The sequence below is a fragment of the Apostichopus japonicus genome, chromosome 22 (assembly GCF_037975245.1).
Source record: "Apostichopus japonicus isolate 1M-3 chromosome 22, ASM3797524v1, whole genome shotgun sequence".
NCBI classification, from domain to species: Eukaryota; Metazoa; Echinodermata; class Holothuroidea; order Aspidochirotida; family Stichopodidae; genus Apostichopus; species Apostichopus japonicus.
Window position 1 is genome coordinate 22,626,962 of NC_092582.1, and position 26,722 is coordinate 22,653,683.

Here is a 26,722-nt window from a genome sequence, read left to right on the forward strand (position 1 = left end):
ATATGCAGGTTCTCTTGTGCAATGAAGTATGAGACTATGTTAACCTGTAGGCTAAATGAGCTATGCACATATGCCTAGCCTACCTTACATCCTTAGTGGGCTATTATATTAGTAGTTAGCAGAGTTAGTTGTCTTGCTGAGCTGGCAAATGATATTTGTTAGGGTAGCCTAGGTTACCTGTAGGAAGTCAACTACAGTATTAAACATAAACACAAACCTAGGAGTAACGACTTAGGCTAACCTCAATGTTTGCCACTGTACAACTACCAGACTTCTTGGCTATGGCTAGGCTATGTGTAATGAAGTAAAACTGTATCAGGATTGCATACACCACTGTTATTCACATTGGGGGTCACAACCCTTTTCAGGGTCTTCAAAATAATTCAGAGGGACTCCAAATTTTTTTTTTAAGAAAGCGGGGACCCGGGCTTCCTAACATATCTCTACCAACACTTGACCTCTCTTCACTCACATGATTTTTTTTGGCACGTGCCGCAGCACTCTTCAAACAACATCGGCAGGGCGATTCTTTTCCTTTTCAAAAGCAGCTGCATGTAGAATGTTACCTGCAGTAACTTGCTGGCATGTTTATATGACATTTCAGTTGTGTGATTTGACCACTACTACTCATGTTTTATCCCTTGCGGAAGTTGCATCAAAATGGGGAAGACTAAGTCCTACAAACAATATTTTCTGAACTATGGATTTAACAGTGACTGACGATAGCACCCCAAATTGTGTTTTGTGTTACCCTGTGTCATCCAATCTGTCCATGAAACCAAGTAAACTGGCGAGACAGTTGAAGACGCAACATAACATGGATGTTGGCGACAAAAGTCCTGAGTACTTTCGAAAAAAGGCGAAGGGAACTTGAGGCCCAAAAGGATCCATTTGAAAAGTTATGACACATTGAAAGAGGAAAACTTAGAGCCAGTTACTTGGTTTTCTGCTAGGATTGCAAAGGAAAAGAAACCATTCACTATCAGAGTGTTACTGATTCTTCCAGCAGCTGCTGTCGATAGGTGCCGAGAGGTAATTACACATTTCTAAACGAATAAAATGTGATTTATTTAGACAAAGAGTCCCAAGTGTTAACGGTAGTTTCTCGATATCAAAATGTCGCGTATTGTTGTTCCTAAGGGTATGGTGATAGTTTTTGAAAAGTTATAAAAGATTGAAGATGATCTTCAAACATGAATATAAAAATCATAGGTTTGACCCTATGCTTGGTAATTTGACCCCAAGATTCCTAATTATATTTGTTCTGCTTCTAATTTAGGTAATTGCCAATTGGGGAAGATGGCGCTCGGAAAATCATGGAAGTAACGCCGTCGGATACAACCGTCAGACGGTGAATCCAGAAAATGATTGGTGGCACTGAGGATCCGCTTGTATCCAAGTTAAAGAACTGCAAATTTTCCATACAGCTCGATGAATCTACCTGATATTACGGACAAAGCTTTGTTATTGATGTTTGTCAAGTTCCACAGGGACGATGAGTTTCTTGAGGATACTCTCTTTTGTAAACAATTTGAAGAGCGGACCACGGGAGAGGACGTTTTCAGACTAACGGATGGTTACGTGGGCATGAAAGGGATCGAAAGGAGAAACTGCATCAGAATTTGGACAGGGCAGCAGCTATGACTGGGAAAGAACTGTGGAGTAGCCAAACAGATATTAGAGAAAGCACAGGGAAGCTAAGTGGTTTTTGCTACTTAAATCTAGAGAACTTAGCGGCTTAGAAAATGTCGCAACCTCTCTCGGAAGTGATGAGCCCGGCTAAGAGTGAAGATAATTAAGTGTTATCAAGAACAGTGCTCAGAACTGGCGCTTGTTTAAGCAATTACAGTAAGGTCAGATCATGTCCAGCTTCTATATTTCAGCCAAGTGCGCTGGTTGTCGAGGGGGAAAGCATCGAACAGATCAGTTGAGCTGCATCAGGAAGTAGAGGATTTCATCCGGGAGACAAATTCTCCACTATCGGAACATTTCTGTGATTAAGTCCTTTGTTTCAGTTCTTATATACGTGGCAGACCTTTTTAACAAGTTAAATGAGCTGAACACCTTTATGCAGGGAGGGAAGAACAGTTCCGTTGTACCGCAGGTGTGATCAAAAATTCTACCTCGATTTTATCGTGGTAAAATCGAGGGGTTCAAGCTGAAAACAAGATTATGGCAGAACGCTGCTGACCAGGGAAATTTTGAAACGTTCCTTATCTGCTCCGAGGTGATCGTCGCATTGAAAAATGAAACACCAATGGTCGTTATCAGTGAGCACCTCCAGATACTCAGCAACCAACTGATTGATCTGAATGACTACTTCAAGGACGACCTCCGAGAGAAGAATGAATGGATTCAGGATCCGTTTCATGTGAAGCCCGATGATCCCATTGACATCCATATTGATAAGATGTCTTCTTTGATGGAAGTGACGTGTGATGGGTCGTTGAACGCTATATTCTGCGAGCGCATGTTGACAGAATTTTGGTTGACCATCAGGACAGAGTACCCACCACAAGAAGAGTACTCAGTGTTGTTTGAAAAGGTTGCAAAGTTTTTGTTTCCGTTTTGCATCACCTGGATGTGCAAGATTGGTTTCAGTGTCGTGGTATAGACAAAAACGAATGCTCACAACAGGCTTTCGACAGAAAACCTGAGTCTGCCCTAAGACTGGCACTTTCTCCACTTCATCAAGAATCGATTAAACTATCGGGAAAAGCGTGTTCATCCGTCCCACTGAGAGGTGTAAAAAATCTGGTCGTACAAACTCTTTGAACAGTAATTACTGTATGCATGTTACCCAGTGTTAGTTGATCGATATGTTTCTATTTGAGTGTTTTAAATAAAAGAGCGTAATGACAATGATAAATGTCTTGCGTTTTTTTACACCAGCACAGGTTTTTGGTCTAGAGTTAAAATTCAATCGAAGTGTTCCCTGTAAATCATAGTGAGTGTTTCCACCCCACATTCTTTGAATGTTTCGCACTTGGTTTTTATTGCATCACGCTTAGCAGCAAATTCCACTATTTATGGATAGCTTTGGGTGAATGAAATGTTGCAGAACTATGTGTGCTTTTGCTCATGGAGGTATGTAGAATTAAAATAAACAAACGTGATACATTGCATTGGTAGGGATATTTATGAATACATACAACCTCCCTCCCCCCCCCCTTCCCAATGGACTGCCCATTAGAATTTAGGAACATAACCTGCAACAAATCATGTACAATTTTCACTTCTTTTGCATTTAAGCACTCTTATTAATTATGCAAAAATATTAGTTCAGGAGGGGGGAAGGTTGCCCCTCCAGCGTTTCTGCTACTGGAGGGTCGCCAAGATGACCAAGGTAGGAATTGGGGTCACCAAGCAAAAGTTTGAATACCGCAGGCTTACACCTACGTAGACCGAAGCCTAACGTGGGGCCTAAGCTGTTGTTGGCCTAGGCCTAGCCTAATATTTCGAGCTTTTTCGCGGGCGGTGTATACATGTTCACATACTTTATCAAAACTAAGTTAGTCCTAGGCCTGAATCCCTTCCATCAAAGTTACCGATACAATTCTTACCATAAGTAATCATTGTCTTTGTTCTCATATGAATTCTGTATGCCGTTGTATTTGTAAATATCGGAAGGAGGTTGTCCGGGTCGTTTCGAACCGTGAGATTGTGAGTTTGCGCGAGCTCCATGTCTCAAATTTCCTGAGGTCCCACTCGCCATTATAGCTTTTCTCACGTTCACTTTCTTTGAAGCAACTATGGAAACTGCAGCTAGGAAAAGTACGAACAGTTGTGAAATACCCTAGAAATCAAGGGCCTAAACTACAGTAGTGTGACAGTGTAAGGTTCCGCCATTGTTACTCGTACACGCAGAACTGCGTTGTGCATGCACAGAACTTCATTATTTTCTATTTGCTCAAAATTTACACTGCATCACATTGAGCTGGTCTGGATACGAAGGTCAACAGGTCAGCGCACCTGCGTACCAGCTCTGAGTTGGGTGTGTCGAAACCATAGAAATTGATAAGGATCTTGGAATTTATTTAAATTATACATGACATCTCGAAATTTCAAATGTTCATGAACTGACCTTTTCAAGAAAAAAGAAGTAAAAAGAAATAAAGAACGTTCGTTATGCTATTATTTTAGTAATCAATGTGATCATAGGCATATATATTTGGCTGATATGTGAATATTTGCACATATCACCAGTAATTGGCAGTGGGTCCATTTTTTGATATATCTGCATGGTATCTGGTTCAATTAGTTGTTGTCATAATGCAGTTTTCATCACTTATATGTATAATTGTTTACTGACCAATTTAAAGCGTCGGTTTCATATTGAAATTAGGGGAAGATCACGGGTTCTTATGACTGGGGGCCAGTTTCACTTTGCCAGTGGGATATGGTAGTCAAGCTTTCGGTCCAGTTCGATTGCTGTGGAACCGCTAGGATCTGTCGACGTCCCTTTGGGGTTACTAACGTGAAGACTGCCATACACAAACAACTAGGTTCGAGGACGGAATACATTGTCCATCAACACACAAGGGAGACTGTTACTATATGTACATTAGTAGATTTTTAAACCTGCATGTGCAGTTGGCAACCGACACTGCGCGCAGTAACGTTGACGAAACTGAACGCGCTCTAACGTTTAACTTCAGTTTGTACATGTTTTCACCTTCTAATTAAAGTAGTGAGGTGTCTTCTAATTGAAGTTAGTTACAAACGGGATATAGCAAATAGGTTTACGATAATTACCGGTTTTGCGAGAATTTCTAAAAGATATTGAATTTTACGTTGAACCGAAACATATATAGAGGCTGAAAATAGTATATTCTAAAGTTCCGTCTTTCAATTTGATATGTGAAAGAACCAGGTGTAGAGTCTCTTTGCGCTTACAAGCAGTTTCGAAACCATTCTGTTTTAAATTCGTAAGACTGATTGAAAAGTTCCTTCATTACTGGATTTCTCAATATCAACTCAATGTCGATCGGGAAAACGCTTTTCAGTTTCGGTTTGTAGAAGGCCTATCGAGGAAGCTAGTCTTGCTGTATGTTAGTTTTGTCATTCGAAGGCAACTGTGCTATGTGTACGTGAATTTTGCATAAACCGAGAGAGAGAAAGAGGTTGAGTCAAAGGTGGAGAGAGATGGGGGTGGGGGAGGGCGTGGGAGGTGGAGAGAGTGGACACGGTACGGCCTCTCGTGCTGAACTCAGCTTTGTAGTTAGACCACAAAGGTTCGGCCCGGATAGGAAAACTGTCCGCGGCCCCGCACTGATTTTCAAAACCATTAATGCCGGCGGTCCGAAAACCCTGTAAGATAGGAGCATTGTTTTACTCATAAATCAATAGAAACAATGATACCGTATAGAATAAAACTGTATAATACGCATGTAGGACATTTGGTCGTCCGTCACCACATATTGGAACATTTCCATTTCTTGTTTTGGAAGTCGTTAGATCCTTGCGTGCAGGGCCCTGTGGGGGGGGGGTTGGCCCGCGGATTGGATGCAAAATCTCACCGAGGTTCGCACGGTCAATTACACTCCAACCCTTGAGAAAGTATCATGGATGATTCAAATCATAGCGAAATAGCGCCGCCTCAAAAACCTATTCGATGGCGCTGTCTCAAAACTGTATAGTTACTATTGAGTTATAGTATACCGTAGTTGGATAGTTGTTATCTATGGAACGCGAAAAGGGCAATCTTATTTCGTTGTCTAAACTAAGTTTGTTGCTGTCTAAACTAAAGTTGTTGCTGCTGTTTTTACCATGTTGTTGCCTAAACTTACGTTGTTGTCTAAACTTACGTTGTTGCCTAAACTTACGTTGTTGTCTAAACTTTTGTTGTTGCCTAAACTTCCGTTGTTGCCTGAACTTTTGTTGCTGCCTAAACTTACGATGTTGCCTAAATTTCCGTTGTTGTCTAAACTTTCGTTGTTGTCTATAAACTTCCGTTGTTGTCTAAACTTTCGTGGTTGTCTAAGCTTCCGTTGTTGTCTAAACTTACGTTGCTGCCTAAACTTACGTTGTTGTCTAAACTTTCGTTGCTGTCTAAACCTACGTTGCCGTCTAAAGTTGGTTCTGTTGTCTTAACTTAAGTTGTTGTCTAAACCTATACGTTGCCGTCTAAAGTTGGTTCCGTTGTCTAAACTTACGTTGTTGCCATCGGCGCTGTTCAACAATTGCTCAACGTGATGTAAATGAAATAACTTTTCGCTCGAAATTCAACTTGCGCCGCAAATGCTAACTTCTACTATACGCACGTATAACAATTAATATTTACTGAGCCATTAGTCGACAGACATGGCGGAAATCGACCAATTTAAGCAATATATTTACTTGGGTTACACGAACAGGAAGATTGCAGAGTACTTGGGATGCTCTGAAAGGACTGTAAAGAGTCGGAGGAAAGAATACAACCTTCGAAACAAAGATGTTCAAAGTGCAGTGCATGGTACGTCTGCCTATTAGTAGTACATTATCTAGGTTGAGAAAAAGAATTACTGTAGGTCTAGGCTAGGCCTAGTAATATTGCCACATACATACCGTTATCTACCAGTAGGCATGTTATTATTAATAATGACCAGTTGCCAGTCTAGCAAACTCGTCCCCTCGATATACAAACCCTGGCAGATTCTCCTCTCTAAATTCCAATCTCGTAGCCCCTTCACAAACTTCCCCCAAAGATCAAGGTCTAGAAACATTTAGCATGCTGCAATGCATTTCTAAGACTTGTAAGTTGTAAGGCATATATGTAGCAAGAGTAACACATTTTTGGGTGTTACAAAAACGAATGACAATTGCGTTACACATAACGAATGACAATATGTTGTACACACTAAAAAATTAGGGTGGGGGTCCTGGTGGAGGGGGCACACCTAGGGAGGGGTTTAAAGCGAGCGGTTTTAGATGCCAAATGATGCAAACTGCTCCATTTTTTTCACCTACAGTATATTTGTATTCTATTAGCTGTATATTTACAACCTTATCATTTTAGAAACTTAAAAAAAAAGAAGTGGGGATTCATGTAACAACCCCACTCCACTGTGGCTACAGGCCTGTCTAAGGTAAAACTGTAACTGTTCAAATCCAAAGGAATACGGTTATATCTACATTACTACTAGAACTTAAAAGGCTAGGCTATATATGTGGTTGACAGTCAACGTGCACCTCGCAAACTTGCCCTCCACTGTCAGCAAACTCTCCCCTGAGTATTAGGTTAAAGTTGTGATTAATTATTTTATATGTTCTAAAGGCAACACAGTCTGTTGAAAAGGTTAAAGGCGAAGTTCCATATGTGGTAATACTTGTATTCGTGCACTGCAGGGTTATTGAAGGGAAAGAAGTCACACTTGTACTTGAAATAAAGGAGACAGGGCTAGGGTGTGAGCAAGGAATAGACATGATGATGTCATTGTCTTAAAATTTGTATACATCCCTTTCCTTAGCTATATTATTTGTCAGTATACACTATTAGTCCATACTGCACATTCTGTAGGACTACTGTAGGATATGATAGTTTCCAGATGGGAGAGAATTGAAGAAAAAAAATCATCAATTTTGTATACAATATGGCAGCCTCCATGAATAGACAAGTGGTTCTTTCAAATCCTGTTCTTAACAAACTATAAAAGAAATTTTCATGGGAATTCCATCACAGTATGAACATTTATTCTCTGAACCAAAGAGTACAAATACGATCACCATGGTTTCATTTCATGATGTACATCAGTGTTTAGTGCATCTTGGTACATTACACTAGTGTACTTCTTTTCTTCTTCTTCAATCATTATCATGAAAGTGAAATTATCTATTTTCTGTTTAGATGCAGAGTTGGATGAGATGGTGAAAGCTGCTGTTGGAAAGAATCCATCCTATGGTGAGAAGATGGTTGCTGGCCTTCTAGCATCAAAGAATGTACATGTTCAACGTGATAGGATTAGACAGTCCATTCGCAGAGTTGACCCTGATGGTATGTTGTTAACATAGTGATGAAACAATGTGGAACACAGTGCTAGTTTGTAAGTAATACATACATGTATAAATAAATAAAATAGAACAACTACTTATCAGGTAACACGACCCCTGCTTACAACAGTTATCAGTACAGTGGTTTACATCTTAAACATTTTGATATAGTGTTTCATCCCCTCAATTGAGGGAATTATGAGGCAACCTACATGCAAAATGTCTGGAATATTCTAAATAGCTTAATCATTCTGAGCCATATACTGTACACCACAAACTATCATGTCAAAATATCACTGCGTACAAATAATGTGCCTACAGATGGATGCATCATCGATCTCCTTTGTAGAGTTATGAACTCAGTAAGGAAGTACATGTACTGTACGTAACTGTTCCAACTTTATCCGAACTAAAACTCAGGGCACATATCTCTAACAATTTCATACGGTACTCTCTAACTACTTTAATGAGCCATGTAATTACTTCAGCTCACCCAAGGCAAGCTCTGAAATATACACTATTAAATTCATTACATTTTAAATTGATACAGAAGGCAAAGTACTTCACCTGAAGAGTGAGTAATACAATTCACATAGGCCTACGGAACAAATTTGCCTTTGAAAGTATTATTTCAACATGCAAATTTGGATATACTGTATGTCGGTTGCTGTGACGTTCACCAAGAAAGGTAATACAATTTTAGTTATACAACTGCCCAGAATAGTGAATGTTGCAAATAGATGTTAACTTATTATAACCTCCACATATGACCTCCAATGAATTTGTCAGTGCCTGAGTCAATTTTATTCTAACACCTGATCCCCATGTGCAACAGATTGAAGGCAACATCCCTTACATGAGTTACATTTTGAGTTATTGCTGGTTTGGGTCTCTCCTTTATATTGTGTAATTGACAGTTGATATTCTATATTTGTACCAGTTTTTATTCCCTTACATCAACTTATGATTGTCAATAATAAAAAATACACAAAATTCATGGGGAAAGGAGCAGTTTGACTGAACATTATGACCTTTCACCATCTATATTCATGTGAAGTTATGTATATTGTACTCATACATTCATCAGCGAATGATTGTCACTAACCTTGGTCCTGTCACTGACAGTCTCTTGGAAGAGAAGCAGATTAAATGATTTTGTATTTTGACCTTTCTTGATGTCCATGATATTCACCTTTCATCCACCTACTAGGTGGATTGGTTGCCCTTCATCAATTGACAACTGCTGTCAACAGTGGTCAAAATGAGATGACAAAGTCTTTTGAGGAGAAGTATACATGGAAATGTTAAAGAACTCATATTTTGACCAATCTTGCTCTCAGTTGAATTTGTGTAGGTCACCTTCTCTGACAAATGACTGTCCACTAGTTTGAAGAACATTCCAAATCCCATTTTAAAGAATCCAGATTCCAGATTTGATGTTTTCTTTCTTTTGACATCCAGTGATAATATTTAAATGGTATTAAAGTGGGTTGGTTCATGGCTTTTGTGTTATGGCTTTTGCGGCATGTCATATTTCAGTTCCTTACTCCTTGAAAGTTTAATTGTCTTAGAACAAAACACCCTTTTCCTTTTAGGAGTGGAGACCAGAAAGAGAGTAGCGCTTCACAGAAGGCAGTACAGTGTTCCTGGCCCTAACTCACTCTGGCATATTGATGGAAATCATAAGTTAATAAGGTAGGCCTACATCCAAATATACATTTAGGAAGTTGACATAAAGCATACATGCTTAACATATAATTTCATTGCCTTCTGCATCTTGAGGCCACCCACATGTTAGAAGATGTGTGAAAATGGTGATTTTAAAAAAAAATTCAAGTTCTTGAATATTAAGCAACGGCTGATATTGTATGGAGGCAGACACAGTATTTCAATCCTATAACAATCGACAGTAATGATATTATCATATGTGCAGTACAAAAATTGGATGCTGTGTGTGTAATATGTGGCAACCACCAGTGGATGCTTTGTTTGACATTGCTATTAATTTCTAAAATAGGACTACTGTACATTAGTACTACTGTACAGTAGTACTTGAACAGGAATCATCATGGTTGTAATTCATGTTTGTTTTCTAACTTCAAAGATTAAATTTGATAATTAAACCAACTGTTGATCATGCATGCAATTTTCATGTTTAATTTTTAAGATGGCGTTATGTAATACATGGGGGCATTGATGGCTACAGCAGAATTCCAGTTTTCTTAAGGTGCTCCACTAACAACAGGGCGCACACAATGCTTTCTGCATTTAAGGAAGGTGTTTTGCAGTATGGGTTGCCATGGACAGTCAGATCTGACAAGGGTGGTGAGAATACCAGTGTCTGTGCATTCATGATGGCACATCCTTTAAGAGGGCCAGGGCGTGGGCACTTCATTACAGGAAGGAGTGTCCACAATCAGAGAATTGAAAGACTTTGGAGAGATATGTTCACAGTAAGTTTTAAGCTCAACCCACTAATATCACTTAGTGTAAATGGGTTAATGTCTGTCTCTTTGTTATAAAGCCTACTTCTACTACAATTGGTGGCTGATTTTTCTGAAATTTGCAGTGAAGGTGCCACATTGGGATATAACTTGTTCATGAAAAGATGCTTGGATAAAGGGAAGTGGAAATTTAATGCAATTTCCATCTTTTTTCAGTTACAGTTCTCAGTCCATCCTTCAATGGAAGCTGGTCACTTCGCCAAACAACCATTTCGCCCAACTTTACCATTTCGCCCAACCAGCCTGGTCATTTCGCCCAACCAGCCAAGCCTAAAGTAGTGTCATCCTCCCAATATACCCGAAATAACTGCTTAGACTACTATCGATATCGAGCGGACCTCACTGTATTTACCTAACACGAAGTAACATAACCCAAAATGAATCAAATCGAAATAGTGAAATAGAAAAAGTAATATTATTCTGACTGAATATGAGTAAAAACATGGTTGGGCAAAAAGATCATGCTGGTTGGCCGAAATGACCCGGCTGGTTTGGGGAAATGGCAGTTGGACGAAATTATTGTTGGGGGAAGTGACCAGAAAGCCCTTCAATACTATTGGTACATCATATGGTAATGAGCTTTATAGTGAACTGGGTAAGGGGTGATACACCTTATGGATGACACATACATACATAAGCGCTTCCTACACACATAAGCAGTAGACAAGACAGGTACACTTCTACATAATGACATTTTGTTTGCCGTGTCCAAAATGCTTTTACATTTGTGTCTTACTAGGGGCAGTTATTTGTTTGAATGAGTGTAATTACTTTTACTCAGACCCCCCCCCCCTTTTTTTGTTGTTGTGAGAACTGCGTTTACAAGTAGTTGACAACAAACCTTAAATCAACTCCACATCACACAGTTAATATGTTTTGTTTCATCTGTTTATCTTTTCTTATCACTCCATGTACAATGTAATGGAAATAAGTAAATAATAAAAAACTATAAGTGTGAAATAATTGTGCTGCAACTTCAGAGTGTACATTGGGATTTGTATTTCATTCAGGGATGTGCCAGTGTCTACTACAAACTGTTTACAAAGATGGAGGATGAAAACATTCTGGATGTTACAAATGAAATTGACCTTGCTGCCCTCCATCATGTGTTCTTGTCAATCATCAATAACCACCTGGATATTTTTCAACAGAGTTATCTTCATCACAAACTAAGAACAGAACATAACAAAACTCCTCTTCAGCTTTGGCATTCTGCCATAGGTTATGGTTTTCCTATGGACTTCATCACTGAGGTAATTAATACTAGAAACAGCAATTTGCATTTCTACAGAGCATTGCACTATTTGCCAGTGTAGTTCAGTGTCAATATTGTGATAATTTTCTTGATTTTGTCCCTTTATACAATTGATAATGCCATCTTTTAAGTTATTGTTTTGTGTTGGTAGGAGGGATGGAACATTCTCACAACTATTAATGCCAAATCAAATACCACTCAGTTTAAGTAACATGGCTTCAACACCTCACAAATCCTAATAACCATGAAAGGTTAATTCAAGACAGAATTTTCTGTTCCAAAATTGATAATGTGATAACAAACCGTTGTTTGTTTCTGTCATAGGTTCTTCACTTGTGGGATAAGGTTTGTTTACTAAAATGTTAAATTCCCCTTCATTGATTCCAATGCAAACAACAGTCTTGCATTGCATAAGTAATGACATTGCATAAGTTATTTAATCAGAATTATACTAGTAAAAAGTTGTTAGCAAAGTGAAAGAATCATATCTATAGCTTAATGTCCTTAACATTGTAATTGCACACTTTGACTCCAACTGACCTAGCATTTGTCACATCGAGTTATGTATACAACACAAGGGTTGTCATGGTAACAAATTAGGTTATACAATGGAAGGCCTGCTTTGACTTGACCTCAAAACATCTTCATGGGCCTTTTCTTGGGTTAACTATTTGGGTTTTTTATATTCAACTTGAAACTTTGAAATTTTGTCATACTGGGCTATCAACGACAGAATAGCCCCTCAATGCACAGCATTATTGCAGTTCATCACTTAAGGAATATCCATTGTTATTGTAAACCTAGAACAATTGTAATGCAATATGGCTGTGACTATTGCTTTCATAATCCTTCAATCTGTTTCATTGTAATTATTCTGTGGGTTATTTCATCAAAACTTATGAATATAATCCAAATTAGAACCCCTCCCCCCATTCTATATTCTCCCATAACTGTGGCTGATGCTCACTCATAATGTATGGGATCATTGAAATGATTAACAGAATTTACAGGACCTGCCTTGCTGTTAAGATTGAGAACTCAATTGAAGATGTAACAATGAAGACCAAAGAGACTACACAACAATATCTTTAGTATATCCTATTTTGCAACATTGCCACTGAAAGCAATATAACAATTTTACAGTATTGATATTATTATTTTTATGCAGGCAGAGTTTCAACAGTACATGCCAGAGCAGGCAGGGAATGAAACCGCAGCTGTCAACATCCCTGGAGGGATACTACTGAATGAGGATCAGCTTTTAGCTCTCAATGATAATTTCAGTTTAGATGTTGCTAGCCTTCAAGTTGAAGAAGACCAAATCAGTTACTTCAGTGCTGCTAAGGAATTTATCTACAACCTCATTTACCATTAAGTTAAACCAGTTTAGCAGAAGTAAACTAAGCACATTCAAGTTGAAACAAGCTATATTATAATCAGACCATACAGTAAACTGTTACTATTACTACACTTCCCACATTTATTCTTGACATTGTCAGGGAATGTTAAAAAAAAGGTCCTGTTTGGGTAAATGGAGAAATGGTTTGGGGAAATGTTTCCTAACTTTATTACAAAACAATATGAAAGCAAAAATGAATTCAGGCAAATCATATGTAGTTTACTATATTTAAGTCACCCGTTGAATGACCTTACATGGAAACTTGACCTCTACTGAAAAATTGTTACTCTAAACCCTTTAACTTTAGCAAAACTTAAAAGACCTTGTTTTTTCCTAAAGATCCCGACCAAAAGGCATATGTGAAAGGTTCCAAAATATGTGGAAACATATGCCCAAGGTCATACAAGTTCAACACAGAATGTAATTTGCATTATAAATTGGCATATAGGAAATGTAAGTGCAGGTTTAACTTTTAGTACAAAATCTTTAAAGAAGTAAATTTTGGTCTCACCTAAAATCGCACTTTGATATACATTTTAGACCACATCAAACCATTTTGTAGGAAAACAATTACTGGAATGTAGCTCTAAACCATCCTTTGACAAAGAGTAAAAAAAAACTTATGTTACCCAGCCAAAATCTCTAACAATGTTCAAAAGCTTAAAAACTATGAAAATATATGCCCAAGAGGCCAAGATACTACCTCTCCAACCTAGAAAAGATTTTGCACCATATAATGACTTAGTCAGCAAATATTAGTCCAGGCTTGTTCAGGCACCGCCACGGGCGACTGTACTTTATGCGTACTCTACAAGAGACACAAATGACGCTTTAATGAATATAGTTATTTGTATGTAAATATTTTTTTGTATGGATTGTAATAAATGAATACCTGTCATATTGCTTTCGATTAATCTCTTGTTCTCATAATTTTTTTACCTTTTTGTTAAAGAATCATTCATCACTGGTTTCTTTATATAAATGTCTACTGACTGTACTTTGGTAAAGAGAAAAACTGATCCAACAACTTTTCAGTAAAGCCCAATGATTAAACAGTGTAATATATATATACCTTTACTTTCCAATACCTTTTCCTTAACTAAATATTTATGACACCTTTATACAAAAGAAATACAAAGAACTAAAACAGAAGTTGCATTACAATTCATCTGTGTAATGCTTCTAGTTCACAGAACAGGTGAAATTCTATTGACTGGGAAAACGCCCCCTATGTTTAATTGTTAGCACATGTTGGTAAACCAAACCAGCTTGCAAGGAAACACAAGAATTTATCACCTCAAACTTTGTTAATAATACAAGCATGGAATTATATCATGCTAAGAAACTACATTTTTGTACAAAACTGATATAACTGTGCACCTGGTAAAATAATGTATTATTGCATTAATTGATAGTAGTGACTTATAATATAACCATTTCACTTCAGTAAACCATGATACAATTCCACCCCCCCCCCCCCCATTACCAAAAGAGTGGGTTGTGACAGTCAAATGATTTCATTTAGACTTAGTTATTTGTAGAAAGACTAATGTAAGGCTTGATACTAAAGATAAAGTAAACTGGATCGTCACTGTAGCCCAAGCTCGTTTAATAGAAAGTCATTGGTATTAACGTTTGCCCAAACACTCAGCGATAATAGTACTTTGTGTAAATACTGTATGGCAAGCAGGTATATTTTATTTTCTATTCATATCACTGAGAACAATTGGACGGATATCTGAAATAAACTCTTTATGAAAATCAAAGGTTTGACTGTTCAAGGTTTGATATGTGCACATTTTTTCCATCTGACAAAATTTTTCCTGATACATTGAATGTAGTGAGATAAGATAAAATCAGAACACAATAGAACAAAGTTGTTTGTTCTTATCCTCTGCTTTTAGTAGTACTATGGATGTGCTTAAAGTTCTCAATAATGTATATAAAAAATTAATGAAAGATCTGTATAAAACATGTTTAGGCTTAAGTATTTGTGCTTTAATTTATTACATGTGAAACCAGAAAGTAAGTCGGCAACTAGTAGTACCTATTCTAGTTTTAAACATTAATTGCAAAATGTTAGTCTAGTAGCCTTATTACACCATGGAACACTTAGCACAAATACAACACATGCCTTGAATGTTACTGATAAACACAATGTTACTGATAGGCACTAATAAATATGGCAAGCATAGGCAACTTCATGAAGGCAGCCGATTGAGTTGGTGTTAAATCAGAAAGTAAACCAATTCTACCCAGTTTTGTTCAACATGAGAGCAGCATGTCATACTAATAAAGACATTTCATAGTTTTTGTTTGACTTATTGAATGTTAATTGGCCATTATTTAAGGATATGTATATATTCTGTTCAACTCTTTCAAGATCCGGCTTTGAAAATGGTAATGACCAACTCAACTAGCTGCATAACAATACTATGATGCTGGCTGGACGTGAAAAAATACATGAATATATAATATTTGTCTGTTGATACACTTTGTACTCTCAAATGTATAAGAAATATATGGAAATAAATAGAAATATGTTAAGATTGAAAGAATTAAGGGATGTAGATATCTTCTTTTTATTTTTACATGGCAAGATGTTTTTATGGCAAGTGACTAGTTTGGAATGTAAGAAATGTAAAGTACCATTTTAGCCCAATATGGATGTTGGGCATTGTTTTGTGTTTACTTGATGTCATGCACACAATTAAATATGATGAAACTTATATGGAGATTGTTCGTCAATCAACATTAATCCTTGATTATGACATCATAATTGTAGATCAGACTAGATCAACCAAAGATTTAATATTACTGTAAACCTTAGATTGTTATAAAGGGCATGGGAATATATCATAAAGATTGTTTTTGTGTGCATGTTTTAAATTAAAAAAGTCTATTAAAACTAGTTTATGTTAATTAAAGTTACTTGTAGAAGAATGAGATTGTGGATCACAATGAGAGTGAGAGTGTGAAAGTGAGAGGCAAATGAAGAAAATATGCAACAGTTGTGTTGCCAAACCCATTATAGCAGAAATAAAAGTGAAACAATAGCAGCAAAAGTTACTGCTTTCCAAACCCAGGGGAACATAGAATTGCTTCTGTCATCAATCGGGCAAATTTGTCTGCATCTGTTATTCCCCTTGGTAGATGCAATTCCAAGCCACACGTTGATGATGTGGGATATGGCTTGATGCCTTCGACCGGAGTATAAAAACTGATATCAATTTGTTTTTCAAACCCAATAGGTGGTATGGAGTCTGCACCGGTACAAAATCTTAGGATATGATGCATCCCAACAACAACACTTTCATCGTCTTCTTCTGCCGACATGCTGCACTCACCAGCTACAGAAATGCAAAGATATGGACAATAAAGTGTTAATAAAGGTAGCACCAGCTTCAGGCCTTCGACAACCAGGCCAGGGAATGGGCATGTGCATTTTCCCCCCAAAAAATTCATAATAATGTTCTTCAAAATAAAGCAAATAATCTTTCAATAGCAAATTAAAACAACCAGTAAGAAATTGTAGGAATGCACAATGGTTTCTCGTGTCATGGTTATTACAATTATTGAACAGTGACCAGAGCCCAACTTTTAAAATGGTGTCTTCTGTCTGCAAATGCTCATTCTGTAAGTGTCATCAGCTGATAATGATAATTTACCTGGAATGTTCACACATTTACTCTTCATAAATATACATAATAATTTGACCCTGACCCTAAATCTGTCCTATCCTAATATTTGAACATTACAATACATATCACATCCATGGTTTAATGCCTTTTTCCTACATGTTGATAAGCAGAAAATGGTTTAAAAGCAATTCTTAGGTTTCTTGACCTTTGACATCATAAATCATGCTGGCAAGAGTTTACATGGTCTGGCATCTACCCACCAAGTTTGAACACGACCGGTCTTAGAGTGTAGGAGTTTGCGACATTTGGTTTTGCTCACACACTTCCTCACATTTCTGATGTGGGGTGAAGTACAATATGTCATCTCCCTATACATTACATGTAGGGAGATGCGATAAAAAAACATTGCTCATCAATTGAGGTGATATCACACCTGCTTGCTTCAAGCTCAATTTGGGTAGCCGACGTGGTAATTTTATCTGCAAATATCTCAAGAACCATACAAATGAATTGAATACAAATTTCCTCAGAATGCCTGAGTTATGTTCCTCTTATACTTTATAGATTTTGGTTTAAGCCCTGCACTCAAATAAATATGCATTTTCTCCAATTTAACATACAGTAATCGTGCATGCAAGGTATGCGTCACACACACACTGACCCTGACTACATCTATACATGTAACCTTCCACAATTAATGCAGAAGCATACACCTACCTTGGCATTTCTGAAGGAATTGCTCCCAACAGAACACAGTGTCCCCCTCTTGGTCTTCCTTTACAATGTCATCTGACCAATTGACTTTGAATAATTTTTTTAAAGAGGTAAAAGTGAGCTCTTTAGCAGTTGATGTTAGTAGTGGCTTGAATGGCATGGGTTCTTCAGCAATCATTTGCCAAAACCCACCAACACTGTCCATCCCTTCTTGGAATTCTTCCACTTCAGCCTTACATCTAAAGTGAAAAATGATATACTATGTAGTTACATCACCATACAAAGTATAAACTAAATAGGACAAACGGTTGCAGAGATATTGATATTAAAATAATGTTACGGTAAGCCCGCCCAATCATTAATATGCAAGCCCCACTAAAAATGATAGAGATCATCTGCTTACCACAACCGACATACCAAGTATGACATCAATCACATATTTCCTTCTAAAGACACTGTGTACAAGCTAGAGCATCGCATATAGACACAAGCAAGCAAGCAAGCACCCACACGGATGCATAGGTTCGAATGGATGCCAAAGCATCAGAACAAAAAGATCCATGAGATATGCCCAGCATACCGTTTAATGGTTGTGAGTAATACTATTTACTTTATCTTTAATGTTTTCAGCTTGTTACACAGTGTGAAATGTATTTATACTTAGAGAACTGTTGTCATTAACTTACAACCGTGGATGTAACTATTGATTTGATATATATCCTTACCTGTAAAATACATGCTGTTTGACCAGCGCCTTGATGGTGTCTTCTTTGGATTCAATAGACAAAGAATAGATCTTACTGTATCCACTGTTGGCTGCCCAATCACTCACCGCTGCCACTGCTGGGTCAATCATACTCTCAGATGATATACCTTCAATCTACATGGGTCAATAAATAATCATGCATGGACAGTCTGTTTTATGTTACACAAAATAAAGGTAGTCAAATTTAACACATTAAATGCATGGAAACCACTTTTGAATTCTGATCAATGTCTGATGTATTTGCATGTAATTTTAAAATACTCCTTGAACATTTAATCAACTGACATACACAACAGTTTTAACTTTTGGGCTTGTTGTGCTCTGTATGCGCAATTAGCATAGTAATTATGCAAATGTGTCATAATGTAGTTGTACTCAGATTTCAAGTCTCACTGAAGATTCTGCTTACCAACTTCTCTTCAGAAATATATTCATATCATTTATTTGGAAGCATGAAAATGTGATCAAGACAATTATATTACCTGATATGGTAACTTTTTACAGAAAACAAAACATTGTTCTAAAGATAGAGTTAGCAACATTTTATAAACCTCAAAACTTCAATAATATTTATAAAATGTTTAGTTTTGAAAATGGAAAAGTAACATATATCTGCACAGCTTACAGAGTAAACACTACAGCAACATGTTCAAAACTGGTTACTTATTAGTGAATAAGTTGACATTTTCTTTGGCACAATGGTAGTTATCAACGTTTAATTATTTATATCACTATAGAATAGAATCAAAGAAAGTACCATCTTTAAATGACACAGTACATGAATGTCTGTAACATCTGATATCTCAATTTGTTCCTCTGGCTTGCCGACCTTCCCGACCATAAGATTATACAATCCTGGGTGCAGCATAGGGAACCCAGGGCCACCATGAAGAACACTCCAAGCAATGAATTGCCCTGCCAGCTTATACTTCCCCATTTCCAACAAATCAATGTCATGGGAGAAGTAAAGCTTTCCAGGCTTTCCCTCAAAAATGCTGAGGGATGCCAACTGTTGTGTCAACAATCTGTAAAATATAAAATTAAGACCACCAAGACTGATTATGAACACTTTGTTACAAAGTAAGATGTACAAAAGATGCTAAAGTGCACTTGGTCTATAATGTACCAAATTGATGCACTATTTACTGCTTGATTTGAGAAACAGGATGGCAAAATAAGTATGTTAGACTACAATAGCATCTACAGGTTTCAGTAACAAAACAAAAGCTCATTTCAGGACGAAGATGTCACACGCTATTGATAATTATGACATCTGCTACAAAACTCCATAGGCACACTAGATAAACACAATGCAAAAATGCATTGAGCTTGTCCTTTTTAGCAAATTATCTGGCATGGGGATAATAATATTCCAACAATTCCATACCGAAACTTCAGAACTTTCCATAGACATGATTCTAAGATATTTTCACCCTTTAACCTTTAGTGAAAAACTTATGGTACGTAATGTACATTATTATTATTGTCAACATCATCACAAAGTGGTTATGGTTTGACATCATATGATTTTTCACCTCATCCAAACACAGTTAACATGCCATATAATTAGAAAAATACCAGGAACAAGCTTAAAGATGAAATCATTTAACCACACAATTATGAGGTAAGGAATAGTAAGTGATTGGAAGATTCAAGTTTGAGATTCATAAACATTCATGTAATTTTGACCTCTAGCAAAGAGCTTTTATACTAATCATTCAAACAACAAAGATTAGACAGAGAAAGAGAAAATGTGTTAAAACACCAAAACATACCTAAAAAACTCTCGTTTTGGCCCACCAAGGTCGACTGCATCTTCACCAGAGAAATGGATGACTGGATCTTTGTAAAAGGAAAATTCTGTCTGTTTTCTAATTACATCAGTGGCAGTTTTGATAACTTTCTTTCTACGAATGACTAAGTCCACTGACTGCGCCTCTCGTAGACCACGGTAGGTCACCAGCTTACTCTGCATTTGAGCCACTAGAGCTGTTTCATCACTGGGAAATGACACAAAGAGAAAAACCAACTTTGCTAAAATGATTGAATTCCCTGCTGTTGCTCTAATATCAACCAACTGGCCTCCCTAATCTTATAAGTTATAAACAGAGAGCATGCTAATGATCATCACCCTGTAGTCCCTGCACAGCAATGTATCTGCCCATGCCAGCATGGTTTATATCTTATTTCAATATGCTATGTTCAAAGCCCCCAGCTGATGCACGCCTCTCATGATGACATCACAATTCATTTTTCCTCGTTGACAATTGTGGAAAAATCCCTGATAGGCTGCATTCCATCCAAAAGAGGATGGCTAAATACACCATGTCCATGAGATGGAATAGGAAGACAGATACGTAACATTTTCCTTTCCGCATGTTTTGCGCATACAATAATTTCTATGCTAAGTCCCTCATAATTGGCACTGTGTGACCATGGATGGATAAAGGAGAGGTCATCTAACTCTCAGCATATAATCCAATTGACAGGCATTAGTTGAGAAAGAGAAGACAAAGGAAGAGCAGCTTGCATGGGAATGATTAGTGAATGTAAATTCAGTATGTTTACATGGTGTTAAGGTAAATATGCTTAATGCTTACTGATCTTTGTCCAAATCTCGAAGACTCTCCTCCAAGACTAACTTCATGTCATCATCAGTGTCCGACTCTGATGGGGAAGGGCTTGCCGGTTCTATTAGGTTGATGTAGTCTTGGACACACCTACATGAATTAAAAAGACATGCTAACATTTGCACTATCAAATACTGAATGTTCTTACAACACTGATAAAGAATTTGTTTTTCAAATTTCACACCCTTGCACAATTTTCCTGCATGTTTCACATATGAAATGATCATTTTCAATGAGAACTGTTTCATATGTGAAATGAACAAATCATATGTAAAATGGCTATTTTCATACAAGAAATGTCCTAAGCCTCACACGAGGAACATCATTTCACTGAGATTTACCCATTTCCAGTTTCCTATGTGGAGTTTGTATTTCATATGAGGAAGGTAAAATTCTCATATAGGAATTCTAGTTTCATATGAGGGATGCATTCCAATGTACTCTGCCAAATTCACTGATCAGAGTATGGCATGCAGTTTGTATATTAGTTGACAAGAATATTTTTAATAGAACTGAAAGGTATCCCTACCATCAGTATGAATATTACAGGTGAATAATATATAAGGAATCATACAATACAAGTAACCCAATGTACAGGAAGCAGCATGTATCACAAAAATTTCTGATATTACAAGAATTTGCTAAAAGTTTAACAAAACCCAACAATAATCACTATGTACTCTCTATAGGGGAGTTTTGTACTTCAAATCGAATATAAGTACAAGAAGAAATTTCTGTACTTGTGTTAAGCTTAACAACTTGTATTGATGCAGACTCAACCATATACACATACTCTTGCCCAGAACTAATGCAGTACTCTGATTGTACTCATCTCACCAGATCCCACATATCAGGGATTTGAGCAAAACTTAGGCTATTCCTATTACTTGTAATGTAATATCTATGGTAAATGTCAGGCATTGCACCTTATTCCATTCAATGAGAATTTAGGTTTATATACTGGAGTACCGGTAGTCTTAAACTTTTAATGCAATAATCAACAAGGCATGCATTAAGTACTGTTCATAGCTACAAAATGACTATAACTTCATACCACCACTCCTATTTTTCCACCATGGCATGCATGGTCACTGTTGAATTTGGGCAATAGTTCTCAACACAATATTTTCATGTCCCTTTCCCTCCCATCCAGTATGGCTACTGACTAGCTTACCTGTCAGAAACATGGAAGTGGCTTTCATTCTGTATTCCAGATGTTGATGGTGTATCATTGCCAATTCTGATATGAAAGCAGGGTTATAACAGGAAATTAAGTTCAACCAGAATTTTGGACAAAAAATTCGCCCTGGATGTTTGCTTAATTCACTAATTTGTGTAAATATGGATATGAAAGAGTGTGTACATGAAGGACTGGCCGACCACATAATGCTTTCTAGAATTTAGTACACAATAAAATCCCAGATTGGCATAGAAAGAGTTTCAGAACTTGAATGGGCAGGGTGGGCATCAGAAGGGGCAAAGTGGGCTGTGAAGCAGTATAGCTATGGCACTTAAAGCTTAAAGTTGAATGCTTACAGCCTTTCTCAAGGCCGATGCCCTCTCACACGACTTTACAAGTTAAGCCCTGTCATTGGTAACTTGTCACACCCACACACCAAAGTGTGCACAATTCAATCAATCTCTCTTGGGGACTTCCAGGGGACTTCCAATAGGGTGCAGCCACAAACGGGCAACACCCAACTATATCTACAAGTTAATTACCTTGCAAGTCCCCATTTACACACTTTGGTGAATAGAAGCAATGGAGATAATGTGCCTTGCCCAAGGATACAACCGAATGATCTTGCCAGGTATCGAACATCAATCCTTAATCACAAGTCCACTGCCTTAACCATTTGACCACAAGCCCACCCCCCCCCCCCACACCCCACTTACTAACTTACTGGTGAACATTTGACTTAAAGCATACTGAGATGTATTTATTAGCTTATAGTAGGTCAAGATTCAACAAATCACAATTGAAACGCACGATTTCCTTGAAGCATTAGAGAGATAATAATAAGAGAAAGCTGGTCATGATTATGATAAGCAAGAAGAACATTTTCATAACAATTATAAAGAACATATTACTTACATATCAGGAGCACAAAACTGGGGTCCAGTCTGTATTTCTGATGCAGCTGGTTCTGTTTGTCTATCATTCCCATCTCTAATTTGAAATAGAACGAAAATAACCAGAAAGCTATGATCTGTGACTTAAAAAATTATGTCATCAGTTATCTGATTGATAAGGTATATATAACCAAGTTAACTTTGCCAACCAAGAAAGTCACACCAAGCAATCCTGCATGAATGTCCATCAATCTGTAGTGTTTCTGATTCATATTAAGGCATCCTTACATGCTGTCAAAGATGTTCCTATGCCATGTTCTACTAAGCCTTAAGTTGTTTACATAGCAAAATATTTTGGATAATTGAAATAGAACTGACATTTTATTACCAAAAGAAAATAAGAGTAAGAGGATCTCAGAACTCTTTTACTCAAGACAGTCAAGAACTTTATGCAATCTAAATTGGAACACTGTTTACCTAAAAAGAAATTTAACAATTGGTCTTGTTATTCATCTCTTACATATTTTCTTACATTTTTTTCCTACATGTTGTTACAGACGTACAAAATATATGTTGTACAAATGAGGTAACCATTATTACAAGTTTTACAATGTTAGTCCAAATATAGTATATTTTTATCCATAATACAACCCAGCATTGAACACATATATATTTGTCTTAACTGTTTCACCCTAGAATAATCAGTGTTGAAAAGGGAATGTACACTCTAATGCATCCAATCATTTTGTACACTACACATTCACTACATCTCCACACTGATTAATTTATACATAGCGAAGCTTTAATTGTGAACGCTGTGACAAACTGACTAACCTTTCAACAGAGCAACTTTGAGTCTCTGTTACAACCCCATGAGCGGAAGGTCTTGTGTCATCATGCTCGTCTCTAAATAAAGTAAACATAACAGGGATGTAATGATATACTATGTTTTTTATGATACTTCCACAGTATTTGTATTAAAACCAGATATGCAAGATGCAGTACATCAAAACTTGGGTAAAAAGTCATTCAGAGCTTGTATCACCTATAACAAACCTTTCTTGTGTCTGTCTCCCACACTGAGTTACATGTTTCTTCAGTTTTGTTTGGGCAAAAAACATCTGGCATTGATTGCATTCAATCATCAGTTCATCTTCCTCAGTGACTTCATCAACCTTAGCATAATAAAAATGAAAGAAAAATATTACCTTAACATATAACTAGCATGGAGTTGTAGTAAAACATATCAGCAACTGTAGTCCTTCTTAAATAAGCAACTACTGGGTTCATACTTGTTTATCTTAAGTTTAGCAATATAGTGTTGTCAAAAGTATAAAGCTAAAGAAAAAGGTGGGGGAAGAAAATTGTACACAGAATAATACAGAACTGTTCAAATTGTTTTAACTATGTATCACAAACTATGAAAAAGAAAAAAGAAGCATGCCGACACTAACTATAGGCCAATACCACATAATGCTGTAGAGAAAGTGGATTCATATACCTAAATTTGATTTTCCAAAAACAATGTCTCTTGAATGGAACTACCAAAAACAAGTCACCATGAAAAAAGCTAACCTAAGCCAAGAAGGTAAAGAAAGAGGGAATTCAGTAGGTAAAATATATTAATTTCATGTGTCAGCTGAGTTCTAAAAAATCAAATAATGTAAGAAACAAACATGAGAGGACCAAGCCCTGAAAATCATGGCTATCAATGGCAATCTCTCATATTGTAACGCAATCATATGCTTTAAATGTGGCTTCAGAGCAACCCAGTGGACAATAAAAGCAATAGTAAAACAGTAAATATATAAATAGCTGAGCAAAATATGGTCCCTTTTTCTCACCGTCATGTTTGAAAGATCCAATTCAGCCTGTATTGGTCTCAAATAAATCCGAGCTTGTTTCATTACAAACTTCAGGTTTGCTGCAGAGTAACCTCCTCCAGCAGGCAAAGAAATGCTCTCTAGCAGCTTTGTTTGTGCAGTACTTCGGAGATATTCGTAACCTCCTGCATCTTTTAGTTTGGGGAATTCCTCCATTAGTCTTGCTTGCAATTCCACTGCAGTTATAGAAGATGAGACCGAAATTTTTTTTTCTCCAAGTCCAGCCGCTTGCAAAATCTTTTGCTGGAATTTTGAGGGGATTATTTTCTGTAATAACGAAAAATGTACACATTAAACAGCCTGTAATAAAATGTGCAAAACATCAAAGAGTAATTTTCCATCGGTCCTGTACTACATTTTCTAGATCATTTCATAACGAGATCAGCACTCAATGCAGATATAACAGGAGATACCCTGTCTTTTTAATATCTGCACTCTTGATGTCCCTCAATCAACACCTTCTACAGTAAAAAGTATGTCTGTACAGTTTGTGCATTGAACAGTACATAGAAGTGCATATTTATTTATTGACAAATTCAGTTGCAGAAATGGATAGTTTGACTGTATGCAGGGTTAGTGAATTTGGATACACTGCAACCTACTACATGTATAGTGTAGAAGTAATGATATGGAAATTCCCTTTTTCTTGTGAATTTGTTATTAGATGTAACATGAGAAAGTACCATCTCCTCTAAAACAGAACTTTACATACAAATAATGTTGCTGTGCATTGCAATGGGGAAATTATGTTTTACTTGTTTTAATGTTTTCAGTAATTATCATACTTGCATGTTATTTCTAGTAGACAAACAGACCCCCCAAAAAAATCCAAATTTGTGCTAAACTGAACAATTTGAGATGTAGTTGATATAAAGCAACCATGCTTCTTCAACTTATATGGTTACAATTAGCGTTGTAAAACAACATTTTCCCAGTCTGATCATGATTATTATTCTAACTGTGCACTGTTCAATTCACTGTTTGTGTTAATATGTATGGACATAATGAACAGTCTGACAGAGTGGTGCAACTTTTCTTAATTGTTGAATACCATACCTTTCTAATTTCTGTACATTTTATTCCAGTGAATGTTTCTTTCATATGTATTGTACAGCTCACTCAAATGATCATCACTACAATCACAGGAATCAAGAAATATCTGTCCAGTGTGTGTGTTCATTGATACATTTCTAGAACACTGTGATATAGTCAATCCTCACTGCAGATGAAATCTTGGAAATTTCTAATAAATTTCAATTAGTTTTGGCCTGTTTTTGTAAATATTATTAGCCTGATGCATACAGTAGTCAATTGGAACTTTGCCGATGTACAAAAGAGGTCGTCTTTGACAGCCAATAACTAAAAAATATATGTTGGAAAAAATCTGATTATTTTTTCTGGAAGAGATATAGTACTACCCTGTTGGTACACAAAATTTCAGGAGGGTGTTTAGCCTTATTTGGAAATGAAAAATCCTCCTTTACAAGAAAATGTTTTTGTCTCTTTTGATGTTCCACATGTTTTGAGCCTGGGTATTGTACTTCAAGGTCATTCCATTCAATACTGTGCAGATTGCAATGAGATATTGAAACAAATACTATTTACAAAGTACTTCTCTGCTTCTGGTTAAATTCATTTAATTCAAAGACTTTACTATATATTAAAAATGAATGTCAACTGGTACATACATGTACAGTGTGTACAGTACATTTATGAACAGTGTGTACTTGTACAGTGTGTATTACTGCTACAGTAGGTTTAAGCATAAAGTAGTACTGTTTTTGGAGAGGATGCAGCAACAGCCATTTTTGATTTGACATGGAATGACCCTATTTACACAAAATGTAGTATGAGGGAAGGGTCCTGCTCGTCACTTTAAACAGTAATAT

The 26,722-nt window shown here is 36.9% G+C and overlaps 3 protein-coding genes across 5 annotated transcripts in view; 1 reads left to right on the forward strand and 2 right to left on the reverse strand.

Annotated features, from left to right (window-relative positions):
• LOC139963548 (E3 ubiquitin-protein ligase COP1-like) overlaps positions 1–3,899 on the reverse strand; it is a 42,114-nt gene extending 38,215 nt beyond the window's left edge. Inside the window, exon 1 of the mRNA XM_071964402.1 lies at positions 3,564–3,899. Coding sequence (XP_071820503.1) covers positions 3,564–3,715 — 152 coding nt within the window. The 5' untranslated portion in view covers positions 3,716–3,899. The remainder of the gene's footprint in view (positions 1–3,563) is intronic.
• Positions 3,900–5,686: 1,787 nt separating this feature from the next.
• On the forward strand, positions 5,687–13,226 carry LOC139963906 (uncharacterized). Its single transcript, XM_071965119.1, has 6 exons — positions 5,687–6,454; positions 7,826–7,972; positions 9,564–9,663; positions 10,136–10,421; positions 11,483–11,725; positions 12,896–13,226. Exons 1-6 carry the CDS (start codon positions 6,304–6,306, stop codon positions 13,100–13,102), a joined length of 1,134 nt encoding a protein of 377 aa, XP_071821220.1. The 5' UTR covers positions 5,687–6,303; the 3' UTR covers positions 13,103–13,226.
• A 113-nt stretch (positions 13,227–13,339) lies between these two features.
• The window catches only part of LOC139963904 (uncharacterized), a 67,659-nt gene continuing 54,276 nt past the window's right edge, over positions 13,340–26,722 (reverse strand). For 2 of the 3 annotated variants that reach the window (XM_071965116.1, XM_071965117.1), the window contains exons 4-14: positions 24,795–25,100; positions 24,007–24,125; positions 23,785–23,856; positions 22,973–23,047; positions 22,052–22,117; positions 20,848–20,967; positions 20,023–20,247; positions 19,005–19,272; positions 18,207–18,361; positions 17,485–17,720; positions 13,340–16,476 (exon numbers count right to left, since the gene is read on the reverse strand). In XM_071965116.1, coding sequence (XP_071821217.1) covers positions 16,193–16,476; positions 17,485–17,720; positions 18,207–18,361; positions 19,005–19,272; positions 20,023–20,247; positions 20,848–20,967; positions 22,052–22,117; positions 22,973–23,047; positions 23,785–23,856; positions 24,007–24,125; positions 24,795–25,100 — 1,926 coding nt within the window. In that variant the 3' untranslated portion in view covers positions 13,340–16,192. The remainder of the gene's footprint in view (positions 16,477–17,484; positions 17,721–18,206; positions 18,362–19,004; positions 19,273–20,022; positions 20,248–20,847; positions 20,968–22,051; positions 22,118–22,972; positions 23,048–23,784; positions 23,857–24,006; positions 24,126–24,794; positions 25,101–26,722) is intronic. The other variant, XM_071965118.1, reaches the window with a different exon arrangement.